Consider the following 17263-nt stretch of genomic DNA (forward strand, 5'->3'; position numbering starts at 1 on the left):
CGCTGGATTGGCTGGATCATTCACACCCACGTCGACAAAACCTCAAGACCGACTTAAAAACAGATATTTACACTTCAGGCATATGTTTGAAGCTGTTAGGTGGAACTGATAAACAAATACTTCATGACAACTGACAAATCCAAATAACCAAATGAATTAGTGAGTCCAACTTCTCATCACGGTACTGTTTGTCACTAGACAGCTCTCTTGTGGTTCTCTGCTCAGACATAACTCAATTCATACAGGTACACAGTATCTTGGATGTGCTCACAACATCACATGCAGGTATAAAACTGTTTGGTCAGCTAAAGGTCAATTATTTTATTATCTTGGTTAAAAAAAACGTCTTTGCAGAGCCATCATGCAGACACACTTCAGTGGTTGGAAGTTGCAAACAAAGAAGCAATGTCCATAAGCTTAAGGTTTCATTGGTTTTTAATGCATAGCATTTTGACATCACACATTCCTATTTTCCACAATCCAAGATTAACAACACAACCATTGTCGTAAGAAGTATATACAAACAGTCAAAGCAGCCTTTTATAAAGGAGTCTTGGGTCTCGTGGGGTGACTGCCTTTGAATAAAGAGTGCAAGAAAATAATAAGCTCGCTACAACACATGCATACACACTGACTACAGTATCATACAGTATCATCCAAGTCAAATACCCACCAGTCTCTGCCCTACTATGCATATTTTGGTACAGCCAAAATACAACATATTCAGGGAATCTTCACATGTAACAACAAGCAACGGTGGTAAACAGATACTGGAAACAAGTAATGCTTTAACAGTAGAGCCAAACAACACCTTGTTTTATCGTCAACATAAATGGTCTGTCTAAACCCATATGACACCATTAAAGGGACTTGAAATTATATTATTAGTAACCATTCAGGTCACTAGGACTGCATATGTTTTCAAAGTGCAGAGAAAAAGACAGGAAATGCGGTTATTTGACAGAGGAAACAAAAACCTTTAGTATGGTAGCTTTTCAGATTCTCCTAACCTTTCTGTGGGGAAGCTCTTATAATGTATCTATCAGCCAGAGGAGAGAGATCCTGGCATATTGTTCATCATATCCACCATACAGCATGAAACTAAAGAGAAGGATAATCTCTCAAATCAGCTCAATCAAATCAGTTGCTGATAAGCAGTCAATTCTGACTAGCAACACATATGTTTGAGCCTATTAGTGCTTAGCAGTCCTCTACATTTTTTAACTAGGCAAGTCAGTAAAGAAATGCTTATTTACAATGACGGGGTAGGAACAGTGGATTAACTGCCTTGTTCAGGGTTAGAACGATAGATTTTTACCTTGTCAGCTCGGCGATTTGATCCAGCAACCTTTCGGTTACTAGTCCAACGCTCTAACCACTAGGCTACCTGCCGCCCCATACATTATGGTCCAATAGAATGGAGTGGTGCAGTGGTTACCAACCCTGGTTTTAGAAAGCCTTTAGTGCAGGCTTTTCTTCCAGCCCACTCGTTGCTGTGGTTAGCAATGATAATGGAGTCCATAAAGTATGCAGTTCATAATTTAAGTTTGTGTTATCAAAAAGGTTAATGGTTGCAAAGGGGATTTTTGAGGTGAACAACAGGGAGAGCAGTCAATCATATTAATCTAAATCATTTCAGTTTATTACAAGAATTCACAGAGAACATCTCCAGAACAGAAGCCAAAAGGAATGTCTAACAAGCTTCTCTGAGAAGGCACTTATATATTAATCCCACAGCAACGAGTGTTGAGTAAACACCAGCCCGAGAGGCTTGTAGGAAGTCACAACATCAGCGGCTACAGAATCACAGTGTCAGAGATATTTATCAGTATGTCCTCTGCAAGTCAGCTCGTCTTTGATGAGTTGGACTATGGCCATGATGCCTCCACAGATCTGCTCTGCAGTGTGACCATGATTATTGGTGCCCACCCACAGCACCACAACCTGATGAGGCAGAGACACAAACATCAACTTGGTGGGCAGTTTCATTCATACCACTTGATTTAAAAGCATGTTCAATGATAGATACTGAAAGTGCTTTTTGGCCCAGGAAAATGCTTGGGACCACAGGTCTGTGCAGCCATTAGGGTTTAAATCTGAACAAGGAGTAGTGTATGATCAACTCTAATGTAATGTACTAACGTGTTGTCAGTGTGTATACATACCTTTGGGCTGATGTGGGCCAACTCTCCATTGCTCAATCTCCACAAGGCATTCTATGTTGCGTCACCTACTCAGTAAACTGGATGCAGTCTATCACAGTACCATCCGCTTTGTAACCAAAGCCCCTTATACCACCTACCACTGCAACTGGTATGCTCTCGTCGGTTGGCCCTCGCTACATATTCGTCGCCAGACCCACTGGCTCCAGGTCATCTATAAGTCTTTGCTAGGTAAAGCTCCGCCTTATCTCAGCTCACTGATCAACATAACAACACCCACCCGTAGCACGCGCTCAAACAGGTATATCTCACTGGTCATACCCAAAGCTAAGACCCACTTTGGTTGCCTTTCCATCTTGTCTCATCGCTACAACTCGAAAGCCCTGCTTCCTCCGAAACACAACCCACACTGCTTCTTAACACAGCGCGCCTCCAACCCAACCCAGCCGCACCAATGTGTTAGAGGAAACACCGTGCACCTGGCCATCTTGGTTAGCGCGCACTGCGCCCGGCCCGACAGAAAAAAAGTATGAGAATGTAAGCACTCTATTGCTCTGGATAAGAGCTTCTGCTAAATGACAAAAACGTCAAATCTGCGCGACGGCGGCGCGCATTTTACCTCGTGAACACCACCGGGCGAGTCCAAATCTAGACATGAGGAGGTAGGCTAGATTTTATGCGCAACTATAATTCCCTTTGGCAGTCACGTTGATAGCCGTAATTTACTGTGAAAATCGTGTTTTAGGGAGGTATTCATACACATTACTACTTATATGCGTATACATATTACTAGACTGAAAACAAAACGGTATTTTACTGAAGTAGCTCACATATGAGTGGTCAATGGTACATTCTGTAGTTACTTGAAATGTTACTTTCAGCAACGTCAGGCGGACCAAACCACCATTACGGTATTGTAAAACAATAATAAATGTTAGCTATTCAGCGATCTCATCTATTAATATGAAAAAGTCTGAACGCCGGTATGTTGATGCACCACATTGCCAATGCATCATTGGTTCGTAGCACTTTATGCTAACTGAATGATTAGCTAGCTACAGTACTGTACAGTCTGGAAATATGCCAGGCTACAGAAATGGTCAGCTAGCTAGCTCGTGTTTTGGTTATTTGTGCTAAAGTATTCGTTTCTGCCATCGTTATTCGTTATATATTATTATTAGGTCCCATAATGCCAGTGTACGCCCATTTGTTAATAGGGTTACACATTTCACTTGTAATTGTTTTGCGGTATTCTACTGTAGTTACCTAGCTAGCTACCCATAGTTAGTTGCTTTATTGATTCACACATCAGCTCTAATCTACCGAGACATAATTTTCACTTTGATTCTTTCTGACACTAGACAGACAAAGTGATGAGCTCAGAAGACTCCAACCCCGCCGCCACACCCACTCCTGGCGTGGACACCCAGGGAGATGGGCGATGGATGTCTTTGGTGTGTATCCTGCTGTTTGCCTCACCAATACATTACATCTGCCATTTTAGAATAACAGCAGCAGTTATAGTCTTGGAAGGTCAATTTCCTCTCGTGTCCTGATTCAGAGTGTTTAGGTTAAACGTGGAAGACACATTTCGGGTTGAATGCATTGACTAGGTATCTCCATTCCTCTCTCCCTCTGCATACAGCATAACCACTTTGTGTCTAACAGCAAGGACAAGGAACCTGATGTCCTGTTTGTAGGAGACTCTCTTGTCCAGCTCTTGTACCAGTTTGAGGTAATCTCTCTATCCTGGCAGCTGTAATGGGACTGCAAACATTGGTGACGTTTGTTGTTTGGAACTTAAGCCAACATAATTTGCCACATTGAAATATTTTCTGATTACAAGTCTTGTCATTGCTGAAGAAAGCACATGTTAGCTGCTATGTTATGCTAGTTGACATAATGGTGTTGATGTGTCTTTGTCAGGTGTGGCGAGACCTGTTTTCTCCTCTCCACGCTCTCAACTTTGGGGTGGGAGGTGATGCAACACAGCATGTCTTGTGGAGATTGAGCAATGGAGAGTTGGGCCACATCAGCCCAAAGGCATGTATACACACAGACAACATGTTAGTATGTTACATTTGAGTTGATCATACACTCCTCATTGTTTCGATTTAAACCCTAATGGCTGCACAAACCCATGGTCCCAAGCCTGTTCCTGGGTCAACAAGCACTTTCAGTATCAACCATTGAACATGCTTTTAAATCAAGTGGTATGAATGAAACTGCTCACCAAGTTCATGTTTGTGTCTCTGCCTCATCAGGTTGTGGTGCTGTGGGTGGGCACCAATAATCATGGTCACACTGCAGAACAGATCTGTGGAGGCATCATGGCCATAGTCCAACTCATCAAGGACAAGCTGCCGAAGGCTTACACTCTTGTGCTGGTAGGTTGTACTCTACCTCTTTTCTACCACAAATGTGACTTAAACCATTAATGGGATATGTTTGATGAATCATTTTCCTGTATTTGATTTACTGTTACTAAGTACTGATTGTTCTATCTTTGACCTGTTTAACTGCCAGTATCAAATGTCTGCCGGTGTTGAATGTTCTGGTTAAAGTTTGCTGCCAGACTTTGCTGAGGACACAATTATTATGTACAGTTGAAGTTGGAAGTTTTACATACACAGCCAAATACATTTAAACTCAGTTCTTCACAATTCCTGACATTTTAATCCTAGTAAAAATTCCCTGTCTTAGGTCAGTTAGGATCACCACTTTATTTTAAGAATGTGAAATATGAGAATAATAGTAGAAAGATTTATTTAAGCTTTTATTTCTTTAATCACATTCCCAGTTGGTTAGAAGTTTACATACACTCAATTTGTATTCGGTAGCATTGACTTTAAATTGTTTAACTTGGGTCAAACGTGTCGGGTAGCCTTCCACAAGCTTCCCACAATAAGTTGAGTGAATTTTGGCCCTTTCCTCCTGACACAGCAGGTGTAACTAAGTCAGGTTTGTAGGCCTTCTTGCTCGCACACGCTTTTTCAGTTCTGCCCACAAATTTTCTATGGGACTGAGGTCAGGACTTTGTGATGGCCACTCCAATACCTTGACTTTGTTGTCCTTAAGCCATTTTGCCACAACTTTGGAAGTATGCTTTTTTGGAAGACCCATTTGCGACCAAGCTTTAACTTCCTAACTGATGTCTTGAGATGAAGCTTCAATATATCCACATAAGTTCCCTCATCATGATGCCATCTATTTTTTTGAAGTGCACCAGTCCCTCCTGCAGCAAAGCACCCCCACAACATGATGCTGCCGTTCCCGTGCTTCACGGTTGGGAAGGTGTTCTTCAACTTACAAGACCCCCCCCCCCCCCCTTCCTCCAAACATAGCGATGGTCATTATGGCCAAACGGTTCTATTTTTGTTTCATCAGACCACAGGACATTTCTCAAAAAAGTACGATCTTTGTCCTCATCTGCAGTTGAAAACCGTAGGCTGGCTTTTTTATGGCGGTTTTGGAGCAGTGGCTTCTTCCTTGCTGAGCGGCCTTTCAGGATATGTCGATATAGGACTTGTTTTACTGTGGATATAGATACTTTTGTACCTGTTTCCTCCAGCATCTTCACAAGGTCCTTTGCTGTTGTTCTGGGTGGGATTGATTTGCACTTTTTGCACCAAAGTACATACATCTCTAGGAGACAGAAAGCGTCTCCTTCCTGAGCGGTAATGACATTTGCGTGGTCCCATGGTGTTTACTTGCATACTATTGTTTGTACAGATGAACGTGGTACCTTCAGGCGTTTGGAAATTGCTCCCAAGGATGAACCAGACTTGTAGAGGTCTACAATTTTTTTTCTGAGGTCTTGGCTGATTTCTTTTGATTTTCCCATGATGTTAAGCATGAAGGCACTGAGTTTGAAGGTAGGCCTTGAAATACATCCACAGGTACACCTCCAATTTATTCAGATGATGTCAATTAGCCTATCAGCAGCTTGTAAAGCCATGACATAATTTTCTGGATTTTTCCAAACTGTTTAAAGGCACAGTCAACTTAGTGTATGTAAACTTCTGACCCACTGGCATTGTGATACAGTGAAATAATCTGTCTGTAAATAATTGTTGGAAAAATTACTTGTCATGCAAAAAGTAGATGTCCTAACCAACTTGCCAAAGCTGTAGTTTGTTAAGAAGAAATTTGTGGAGTGGTTGAAAAACGGGTTTTAATGACTTCAACCTAAGTGCATGTTAACTTCCGACTTCAACTGTATCTGTGACACTGTGATTCTGTAACCGCTGATGTTGTGACTTCCTTCAGGCTGGTGTTTAGTCAACACTCAGTGCTGTGGGATTAATATATTCCAAGATGGCGTAGCACTCAGATGTCTTTGTTCTCGTCTTGTCCCGTGTATGTATCTTTTTTTTCTTGCATATCTTTTTTATATTTTTCCTAAACATCAACTTCAATATACTCTCCTGCAATCATCCTCACCCAATGTGGTATGATCTGCTATTTTCTAAAGTATTTTACTTTACTTTCGAACCAGAATCGCCCAACAGAGGCTAGCCAGCTAACTAGCTACTAGGTAGTAGTTAGCTAACCACTGCTAGCGGACATCAGCTAACCTCTAGCTCGGAAATCTCTCACCAGTTTGCGCCAGTTTGAACATGATTCAAACCAGAGCACACCGGACTTGTTTTCTCTCCATATCCCCGGATTCCTACCGCAAGCTCTGAACTTTTTTCACCTGGATCATTGCAGCTAACTAGCTGCAATCCGAGTTGCTACTCCTGGCTAACATCTCTATCCCAAAGCAAGCACCAATTAGCCTGTCGCTTTCCCTTGTGAGGCCCATCTCCCGGCTAGCTGAAGAGGTCCATCAGCCACTCATTGGGCTGCAATACCTATTTTGCCAATTGGCCTGGACCTCTTTCACTACACGAAGCCCTGCTAATCCATCATGACTGGACTTCTGACGTAATCTGCCCGAGGGTTCTTTTTGCAACAGGCCCCTCTGTCGCGACGTCCCCTGAATGCACATCTGCTAGCCGCGGCCTGCTAGCGGTCTAGAGCATATCGGACTGTTAGCTGAATAGGTCGATCGGCCAATTTTCTTGGGCCACTGTACCTATTTTGCCATTTGGACTGGGAACCTTTACTACACGGAACCCTACTAAGCCATCACGGCGAGGCTCCGCATGAGGAGGCTACAACGGACTTCTTCCGTTGCGACGTACCTCTAAGGCCCTTCTGCTAGCTTGCTAGCCCCGGTCCGCTGGCTGTCTGAATCGCCGTGTCTCCAGACAGCTTAACTACTCACTGGACCCCTATGGTCACTCTGCTACGCATGCCTCTCCCTAATGTCAATATGCCTTGTCCATTGCTCTTCTGGTTAGTGATTATTGTCTTATTTCACTGTAGAGCCTCTAGTCCTGCTCAATATGACTTAGCTAAACCTTCAGTTCTATCGCACTCAGAAACATGCTCCTTTTACTCTGTTCCGAACGTACTAGACGACCAGTTCTTATAGCCTTTAGCCGTACCCTTATCCTACTCCTCTGTTCCTCTGGTGATGTAGAGGTTAATCCAGGCCCAGCAGTGCTTAGCTCCACTCCCATTCCCCAGGCGCTCTTTCATAATGTCCAGGTCTGCCCAAACAATTCGAGCTTCTACTTCTAAAAATCCACCTTTCCAGAAACAAGTCTCTCTCACTGTTGCCACTTGTTATAGACTGCCTTCTGCCCCAGCTGTGCCTTGGACACCATATGTGAATTGATTGCCCCCCATCTATCTTCAGAGCTCGTGCTGCTAGATGACCTAAGCTGGGACATGCTTAACACCCCGGCCACCCTACATTCTAAGCTTGATGCCCTCAATCTCACACAAATTATCTATCAATGAACCTACCAGGTACAACCCCAAATCTGTAAACACGGGCACCCTCATAGATATCATCCTAACCAACTTGCCCTCCAAATACACGTCTGCTGTCTTCAACCAAGGACTCAGTGATCACTGCCTCATTGCCTGCACCCATAATGGGTCTGCGGTCAAACGACCACCCCTCATCACTGTCAAACGCTCTCTAAAATACTTCAGTGAGCAGGCCTGGCCCGGGTATCCTGGAAGGATATTGACCTCATCCTGTCAGTAGAGGATAACTGGTTATTCTTTAAAGGGCCTTCCTCACCATCTTAAATAAGCATATGCCCCATTCAATTTGTTTTAACCTGGAACAGATATAGCACTTGGTTTCATTCCAGACCTGACTGCCCTTGACCAGCACAAAAAACATCCTGTGGGGTACTGCATTCGCATCAAATAGCCCCCACGATATGCAACTTTTCAGGGAAGTTAGGAACCAATATACACAAGCAGCTAGGAAAGCTAAGGCTAGCTTTTTCAAACAGAAATTTGCATCCTGTAGCACAAACTCCAAAAAGTTCTGGGACACTAAAGTCCATGGAGAATAAGAGCACCTCCTCCCAGCTGCCCACTGCACTGAGGCTAGGAAACACTGTCATAAATCCACGATAATTTAGAATTTCAGTAAGCATTTTTCTACGGTTGGCCATGCTTTCCACCTGGCTACTCCTATCCCTGTCAACTGCCCTGCACCCCCCACAGCAACTCTCCCAAGCCTCCCCATTTTTCCTTCACCCAAATCCAGATAGCTGATGTTCTGAAAGAGCTGCAAAATCTGGACCCTTACAAATCAGCCGGGCTAGACAATCTGGACCCTCTCTTTCTAAAATGATCTGCCGCAATTATTGCAACCCCTATTACTAGCCTGTTCAAACTCTCTTTCGTATCGTCTGAGATCCCCAAAGATTGGAAAGCTGCCACGGTCATCCCCCTCTTCAATGGGGGAGTCAACAAACATATTACCGACCATTTTGAATCTCACCATACCTTCTCTGCTATGCAATCTGGTTTCAGAGCTGGTCATGGATGCACCTCAGCCACGCTCAAGGTCCTAAACGATGTCAAAACTGTCATCGATAAAGAGAATACTGTGCAGCTGTATTCATCAACCTGGCCAAGGCTTTCGACTCTGTCAATCACCACATTCTTATCGAAACCAACAGCCCTGGTTTCTCAAATGACTGCCTCGTCTGGTTCATCAACTACTTCTCAGACAGAGTTTAGTTTGTCAAATCGGAGGGCCTGTTGTCCGGACCTCTCTATGGGGGTGCCACAGGGTTCAATTCTCGGGCCAACTCTCTTCTCTGTATACGTCAATGATGTCGCTCTTGCTGCTGGTGATTCTCTGAACCACTTCTACGCAGACGACACCATTCTGTATACTTCTGGCCCTTGTTTGGACACTGTGCTAACTAACCTCCAGACGAGCTTCAATGCCATTCAACTCTCCTTCTGTGGCCTCCAACTATTCTTAACTGTATGTTTGTAAAACTAAATTCATGCTCTTCGACCGATCGCTGCCCGCACCTGCCCACCCCTCCAGCATCACTACTCTGAACGCTTCTGACCTAGAATATGTGGACAACTACAAATACCTAGGTGTCTTGTTAGACTGTAAACTCTTCTTCCAGACGCACATTAAGCATCTCGAATCCAAAATTAAATCTAGAATCGGCTTCCTATTTGGCAACAAAGCATCCTTCACTCATGTTGCCAAACATACCCTTGTAAAACTGACTATCCTACCGATCCTCCAACACTCTACTCAACAAATTAGATGTAGTCTACAGTGCTATCTGTTTTGTCACCAAAGCCCCATATATTACCCACCACTGCGACCTGTATGCTCTCGTTGGCTGGCCCTCGCTTTATACTTGTTGCCAAACCGTCTGGCTCCAGGTCATCTACAATTCTTTGCTAGGTAAAGCCCCACCTTATCTCAGTTCACTGGTCACCATAGCAGCACCCACCCACAGCACGCGCTCCAGGAGGTATATTTCATTGGTCATCCCCGAAGCCAATTTTTGTTTGGCCGCCTTTCCTTCCAGTTCTCTGCTGCCAAAGACTGGATCGAACTGCAAAAGTTGCGGAAGCTGGAGTTTCTTATCTCCCTCACTAACTTCAAGCACCAGCTGTGAGAGCAGCTCACAGATCATTGCACCTGTACATACCCCATCTTTAAATAGCCAATCCAACTACCTCAACCCCATAATGTATTTATTTATTTTGCTCCATTGCACCCCTGTATCTCAACTTGCACATTCATCTTCTGCACATCTACCACTCGTGTTTAATTGCTATATCGTAATTACCTCACCACTATAGCCTATTTTATTGCCTTACCTCCATTTGCACACGCTGTATATACTTTCTTTTCTACTGAATTATTGACTGTATGTTTGTTTATTCCATGTGTAACTCTGTGTTTGTGTCAAACTGCTTTGCTTTATCTTGGCCAGGTCACAGTTGTAAATGAGAACTTGTTCTCAACTAGCCTACCTGGTTAAATAAAGGTGAAATAAGAAATATAAGCGCCTTCTAAGAGATTCGTTAGACATTTCTCTTGGCTTCTTTTCTGGAGATGTTCTCCTTGAATTCTTGTAATAAACTGAAAATATTTAGATTAAAATGATTGACTGCTCTCCCTTTTGTTCACCTTTGAAAATCCCTTTTTCAACCATTCAACTTTTTGATAACACAAACTTAAATTATTAACTGCATACTTTATGGGCTCCATTATCATTGCTAACCATATTGTCACGTTTGTCCTTTCTAGCATGGCCTTCTAGTGACTATTTATTTATTTATTTATTTTTATTTTACCTTTATTTAACCAGGTAGGCAATTTGAGAACAAGTTCTCATTTACAATTGCGACCTGGCCAAGATAAAGCAAAGCAGTTCGACAGATACAACAACACAGAGTTACACATGGAGTAAAACAAACATACAGTCAATAATAAAGTATAAACAAGTCTATATACAATGTGAGCAAATGAGGTGAGAAGGGAGGTAAAGGCAAAAAAGGCCTTGGTGGCAAGGTAAATACAATATAGCAAGTAAAACACTGGAATGGTAGTTTTGCAATGGAAGAATGTGCAAAGTAGAAATAAAAATAATGGGGTGCAAAGGAGCAAAATAAATAAATAAATTAAATACAGTTGGGAAAGAGGTAGTTGATAGGGCTAAATTATAGGTGGGCTATGTACAGGTGCAGTAATCTGTGAGCTGCTCTGACAGTTGGTGCTTAAAGCTAGTGAGGGAGATAAGTGTTTCCAGTTTCAGAGATTTTTGTAGTTCGTTCCAGTCATTGGCAGCAGAGAACTGGAAAGAGAGGCGGCCAAAGAAAGAATTGGTTTTGGGGGTGACTAGAGAGATATACCTGCTGGAGCGTGTGCTACAGGTGGGAGATGCTATGGTGACCAGCGAGCTGAGATAAGGGGGGACTTTACCTAGCAGGGTCTTGTAGATGACATGGAGCCAGTGGGTTTGGCGACGAGTATGAAGCGAGGGCCAGCCAACGAGAGCGTACAGGTCGCAATGGTGGGTAGTATATGGGGCTTTGGTGACAAAACGGATTGCACTGTGATAGACTGCATCCAATTTGTTGAGTAGGGTATTGGAGGCTATTTTGTAAATTACATCGCCAAAGTCGAGGATTGGTAGGATGGTCAGTTTTACAAGGGTATGTTTGGCAGCATGAGTGAAGGATGCTTTGTTGCGAAATAGGAAGCCAATTCTAGATTTAACTTTGGATTGGAGATGTTTGATATGGGTCTGGAAGGAGAGTTTACAGTCTAACCAGACACCTAAGTATTTGTAGTTGTCCACGTATTCTAAGTCAGAGCCGTCCAGAGTGGTGATGTTGGACAGGCGGGTAGGTGCAGGTAGCGATCGGTTGAAGAGCATGCGTTTAGTTTTACTTGTATTTAAGAGCAATTGGAGGCCACGGAAGGAGAGTTGTATGGCATTGAAGCTTGCCTGGAGGGTTGTTAACACAGTGTCCAAAGAAGGGCCGGAAGTATACAGAATGGTGTCGTCTGCGTAGAGGTGGATCAGAGACTCACCAGCAGCAAGAGCGACCTCATTGATGTATACAGAGAAGAGAGTCGGTCCAAGAATTGAACCCTGTGGCACCCCCATAGAGACTGCCAGAGGTCCGGACAACAGACCCTCCGATTTGACACACTGAACTCTTATCAGAGAAGTAGTTGGTGAACCAGGCGAGGCAATCATTTGAGAAACCAAGGCTGTTGAGTCTGCCGATGAGGATGTGGTGATTGACAGAGTCGAAAGCCTTGGCCAGATCAATGAATACGGCTGCACAGTAATGTTTCTTATCGATGGCGGTTAAGATATCGTTTAGGACCTTGAGCGTGGCTGAGGTGCACCCATGACCAGCTCTGAAACCAGATTGCATAGCAGAGAAGGTATGGTGAGATTCAAAATGGTCGGTAATCTGTTTGTTGACTTGGCTTTCGAAGACCTTAGAAAGGCATGGTAGGATAGATATAGGTCTGTAGCAGTTTGGGTCAAGAGTGTCCCCCCCTTTGAAGAGGGGGATGACCGCAGCTGCTTTCCAATCTTTGGGAATCTCAGACGACACGAAAGAGAGGTTGAACAGGCTAGTAATAGGGGTGGCAACAATTTCGGCAGATAATTTTAGAAAGAAAGGGTCCAGATTGTCTAGCCCGGCTGATTTGTAGGGGTCCAGATTTTGCAGCTCTTTCAGAACACCAGCTGAATGGATTTGGGAGAAGGAGAAATGGGGAAGGCTTGGGCGAGTTGCTGTTGGGGGTGCAGTGCTGTTGACAGGGGTAGGAGTAGCCAGGTGGAAAGCATGGCCAGCAGTAGAAAAATGCTTATTGAAATTTTCAATTATGGTGGATTTATCAGTGGTGACAGTGTTTCCTATCTTCAGTGCAGTGGGCAGCTGGGAGGAGGTGTTCTTATTCTCCATGGACTTTACAGTGTCCCATAACTTTTTTGAGTTAGTGTTGCAAGAAGCAAATTTCTGCTTGAAAAAGCTAGCCTTGGCTTTTCTAACTGCCTGTGTATAATGGTTTCTAGCTTCCCTGAACAGCTGCATATCACGGGGGCTGTTCGATGCTAATGCAGAACGCCATAGGATGTTTTTGTGTTGGTTAAGGGCAGTCAGGTCTGGGGAGAACCAAGGGCTATATCTGTTCCTGGTTCTAAATTTCTTGAATGGGGCATGTTTATTTAAGATGGTTAGGAAGGCATTTAAAAAAAATATCCAGGCATCCTCTACTGACGGGATGAGGTCAATATCCTTCCAGGATACCCCGGCCAGGTCGATTAGAAAGGCCTGCTCGCTGAAGTGTTTCAGGGAGCGTTTTACAGTGATGAGAGGAGGTCGTTTGACCGCTGACCCATTACAGATGCAGGCAATGAGGCAGTGATCGCTGAGATCTTGGTTGAAGACAGCAGAGGTGTATTTAGAGGGGAAGTTGGTTAGGATGATATCTATGAGGGTGCCCATGTTTAAGGCTTTGGGGAGGTACCTGGTAGGTTCATTGATAATTTGTGTGAGATTGAGGGCATCAAGTTTAGATTGTAGGATGGCTGGGGTGTTAAGCATGTTCCAGTTTAGGTCGCCTAGCAGCACGAGCTCTGAAGATAGATGGGGGGCAATCAGTTCACATATGGTGTCCAGAGCACAGCTGGGGGCAGAGGGTGGTCTATAGCAGGCGGCAACGGTGAGAGACTTGTTTTTAGAGAGGTGGATTTTTAAAAGTAGAAGTTCAAATTGTTTGGGTACAGACCTGGATAGTAGGACAGAACTCTGCAGGCTATCTTTGCAGTAGATTGCAACACCGCCCCCTTTGGCAGTTCTATCTTGTCTGAAAATGTTGTAGTTTGGAATTAAAATGTCTGAATTTTTGGTGGTCTTCCTAAGCCAGGATTCAGACACAGCTAGAACATCCGGGTTGGCAGAGTGTGCTAAAGCAGTGAATAGAACAAACTTAGGGAGGAGGCTTCTAATGTTAACATGCATGAAACCAAGGCTATTACGGTTACAGAAGTCGTCAAAAGAGAGCGCCTGGGGAATAGGAGTGGAGCTAGGCACTGCAGGGCCTGGATTCACCTCTACATCGCCAGAGGAACATAGGAGGAGTAGAATAAGGGTGCGACTAAAAGCAATAAGAATTGGTCGTCTAGAACGTCTAGAACAGAGAGTAAAAGGAGGTTTCTGGGGGCAATAAAATAGCATCAAGGTATAATGTACAGACAAAGGTAAGGTAGGATGTGAATACAGTGGAGGTAAACCTAGGTATTGAGTGATGAAGAGAGAGATATTGTCTCTAGAAACATCATTGAAACCAGGAGATGTCATTGCATGTGTGGGTGGTGGAACTAATAGGTTGGATAAGGTATAGTGAGCAGGACTAGAGGCTCTACAGTGAAATAAGCCAATAAACACTAACCAGAACAGCAATGGACAAGACATATTGACATTAAGGAGAGGCATGCTTAGTTGAGTGATCAAAAGGGTCCAGTGAGTGGAGAGGTTGGTTGAGGGTCACGGCGATTTAGACAGCTAGCCAAGCCAACCGGTAGCAAGCTAGCATAGGATGGAGTCTGTTGTTAGCCACCTCTTGCGTTCGGTCAGTAGATTAGTGAGTGGGGTTCCGTGAGGTAGAGGGGATTAATCCAAATCACACAACAACAACAAAAATAAGAACAATAGATATAGTTATAGAGGCCCGAGAAGAAAACATAATAATAATAAAAATAAATAAATTGTCCGATTGTCTATTCAGATAGCAGCCGGTAAGACAGCTAACGGTTAGCGGGCCGCAGATGGGCGTTCAGGTAACGTCGCGACAGAGGAGCCAGCCGGATCTCCTTCAGGTAGATAACGTCGGCAGTCCAGTTGTGAAGGCCCGGTGGGGCTCCGCGTAGGCAGTGAAACGGGTCCGGATAGGTGACTGCAGCCCAGGAGTGAATGATGGAACTCAGGAGTGATTGACGGAGCTGGCTAGCACCGGAACAATCTATGTTTGCTCCGGAATCGACGAAAGCCGACTGTCACACGGATAGCAGCTAGCTAGCTGTGAGATCCGGGTATGAATGTCCAGAGAGCAGTTGAAATCCAGGGACATGGAGAGAAAAATTGGTCCGGTATGTTCCGTTCCGAGCCGCGCTGCGCCGTACAAAACTGGCGATAGATTTTCGAGCTAAAGGATAGCTGATGACCACAAACCGTGGTTAGCTGAATACTAACGATTTGCCAGTAAAGAAGCTAACTAGCTTCTGATTAGCTTCTGGATTAGCTTCTGGGCTAGCTCCTGACTAGCTTCTGGCTAGTTTCTGGCTAGCTTCTTGGAGTTTCTGGCTAGCTTCTTGGAGGATTACAGATCTGAGGTAAATAATAATTTTTTATAAATATAAATTGGTGAGGCTGGTTGCAGGAGAGTGTTTAGAAGATGAGTTGATGGAAAATAAAAATAAAATGTATGTGAAAAAAGTTGTAAATATATATATATATATATATATATATATATATATATATATATATATACAGGACACGACAAGACGAGGACAAAAGACGTCTGAACTGCTATGCGATCTTGGAGAGATCTATAATGCACAGTAGGTTGGTGGGACCTTAATTGGGGAGAATGGGCTTGTGGTAATGGCTGGAGCTGAATGAGTGGAATACTATCACACACACGGTTTTCAGGTGTTTGATGCCATTCCATTTGCTCCATTCCAGACATTATTATGAGCTCTTCTCCCCTCAGCAGCCTCCTGTGCTTTTCATGTATGTTTCCAACCACAGGGAGTGCTGCCCAGGGGTAAGATGCCCAACTCCCTACGGGAGAGGAATGCCCAGGTCAACAAGCTGGTCCAGGAGGCTGTGTCCTCTCTCCCCCACGCCTCCCTCCTCAACGTGGACCCTGGCTTTGTGCACTCGGACGGCAGCATCTCCCACCAGGACCTGTATGACTACCTCCACCTCACCCCCCAGGGCTACCAGGCTGTGTGCCAGCCGCTACATGCCCACCTCAAGGGCCTGCTGGAGAAACAGGCTGAAAACTGAAGGCCAAAGACCAACTGATGGCCAATGACCCACTCACTACATCAGAGGTACAAACCCTGGTCCTGGAGAGCCACATGAGTACAGGCTTTTAGCACATTCACTACACTTTTTATTTAGTATTTTAGTACAGCCTTTTGTTCCATCCCATGATTTCAAATAATGATGTAGTCCTTGATTAGTTGAATCATGTTGAATGCTGGGCTGGAAGAAAAGCCTTCTCTTGAAAGGCTTTCCAGAACCAACGTTGGTAACCACTGCACTACTCTATATTGGGACTATATTGTAACTTACCACCAAAATGGCTGAGTAGAGGACCATTAAGCACTAATAGGATCAAACATCTGTGTTGCTAGTCAGATTTGACCGCTTATCAGCAACTGATTTGATTGAGCTGATTTGAGAGATTATCCTTCTCTTTAGTTTCATGCTGTATGGTGGATATGATGAACAATATGCCAGGATCTCTCTCCTCTGGCTGATAGATACATTATAAGAGCTTCCCCACAGAAAGGTTAGGAGAATCTGAAAAGCTACCATACTAAAGGTTTTTGTTTCCTCTGTCAAAATACCCACATTTCCTGTCTTTTTCTCTTAACTTTGAAAACATAAACAGTCCTATTGATCTGATTGGTTATTAATAGTATCATTTAAAATCCCTTTAATGGTGTCATGTGTTTAGACAGAGACCATTTATGTTGACAATGCAACAAGGTGTCACTTGGCCAGTTGGCTCCACTGTTAAAGCATTTTGTTTCCGGTATCTGTTTACCACCATAACTTTTTTTGTTTCTTGTGAAGATTTCCCCGGAATATGTCTTATTTTGGCTGTGCAAATATGGAGAATGAAAGGGAAGGGTATGGTATATTTGGAGTGAATGATGAGGGAATTTCAATGTAGCGCTGAGACTGGTGGGTATTTGGCTTGGCTATGATATGATACTACAGTTGGTGTGTATGGATGTGTTGTAGCTAGCTTATACTCTTTATTCAAAGGCAGTCACCACACGAGACCCAAGACTCCCTATAAAAGGCTGCTTTGACTGTTTGTGTATACTGCCTGTGTAGTCTCCTACCTGCCTCTGTATCTTGAATGTTGATTGTGGAAAATCTGAATATGTGATGTCAAAATGCAATGCATTAAAACCAATGAAAGCTTA

At 43.8% G+C, this 17263-nt stretch overlaps 1 protein-coding gene and 1 non-coding gene across 5 annotated transcripts; one reads left to right on the forward strand and one right to left on the reverse strand.

Moving 5' to 3' along the window:
- Positions 1 to 417: 417 nt before the first annotated feature.
- LOC110537611 lies at positions 418 to 2767 on the reverse strand. The gene is made up of 2 exons (XR_005035623.1): positions 2166 to 2767; positions 418 to 1944 (listed from the first exon to the last, which is right to left on the reverse strand). It is a non-coding gene; the product is annotated as an uncharacterized LOC110537611 (transcript).
- Positions 2768 to 2804: 37 nt separating this feature from the next.
- LOC110537595 (platelet-activating factor acetylhydrolase IB subunit gamma) lies at positions 2805 to 17263 on the forward strand. Of its 4 annotated transcripts, none has more exons than XM_036941753.1 (6): positions 2805 to 2824; positions 3524 to 3616; positions 3808 to 3897; positions 4089 to 4205; positions 4427 to 4549; positions 15846 to 17263. In XM_036941753.1, the coding sequence occupies exons 2-6, from the start codon at positions 3536 to 3538 to the stop codon at positions 16104 to 16106; spliced, it is 672 nt and encodes a 223-aa protein (XP_036797648.1). In that variant the 5' UTR covers positions 2805 to 2824; positions 3524 to 3535; the 3' UTR covers positions 16107 to 17263. The 4 variants fall into 4 exon arrangements, with proteins under 4 accessions (XP_036797648.1, XP_021479432.1, XP_021479423.1 ...); XM_021623757.2 differs by having other exon boundaries at positions 2814 to 3073; XM_021623748.2 differs by lacking the exon at positions 2805 to 2824 and adding an exon at positions 2981 to 3180.

The sequence above is a fragment of the Oncorhynchus mykiss genome, chromosome 2 (genome assembly GCF_013265735.2).
Source record: "Oncorhynchus mykiss isolate Arlee chromosome 2, USDA_OmykA_1.1, whole genome shotgun sequence".
Taxonomy (NCBI): domain Eukaryota; kingdom Metazoa; phylum Chordata; class Actinopteri; order Salmoniformes; family Salmonidae; genus Oncorhynchus; species Oncorhynchus mykiss.

Coding starts and splice junctions, on each gene's coding strand:
- LOC110537595 (XM_021623748.2), top strand. CDS start 3,148: ATGTTGATGCACCACATTGCCAATGCATCATTG. Junction 3,181..3,523: donor ACATTGCCAATGCATCATTG/GTTCGTAGCACT, acceptor TTCTGACACTAG/ACAGACAAAGTGATGAGCTC. Junction 4,206..4,426: donor TGGGCCACATCAGCCCAAAG/GCATGTATACAC, acceptor CTGCCTCATCAG/GTTGTGGTGCTGTGGGTGGG.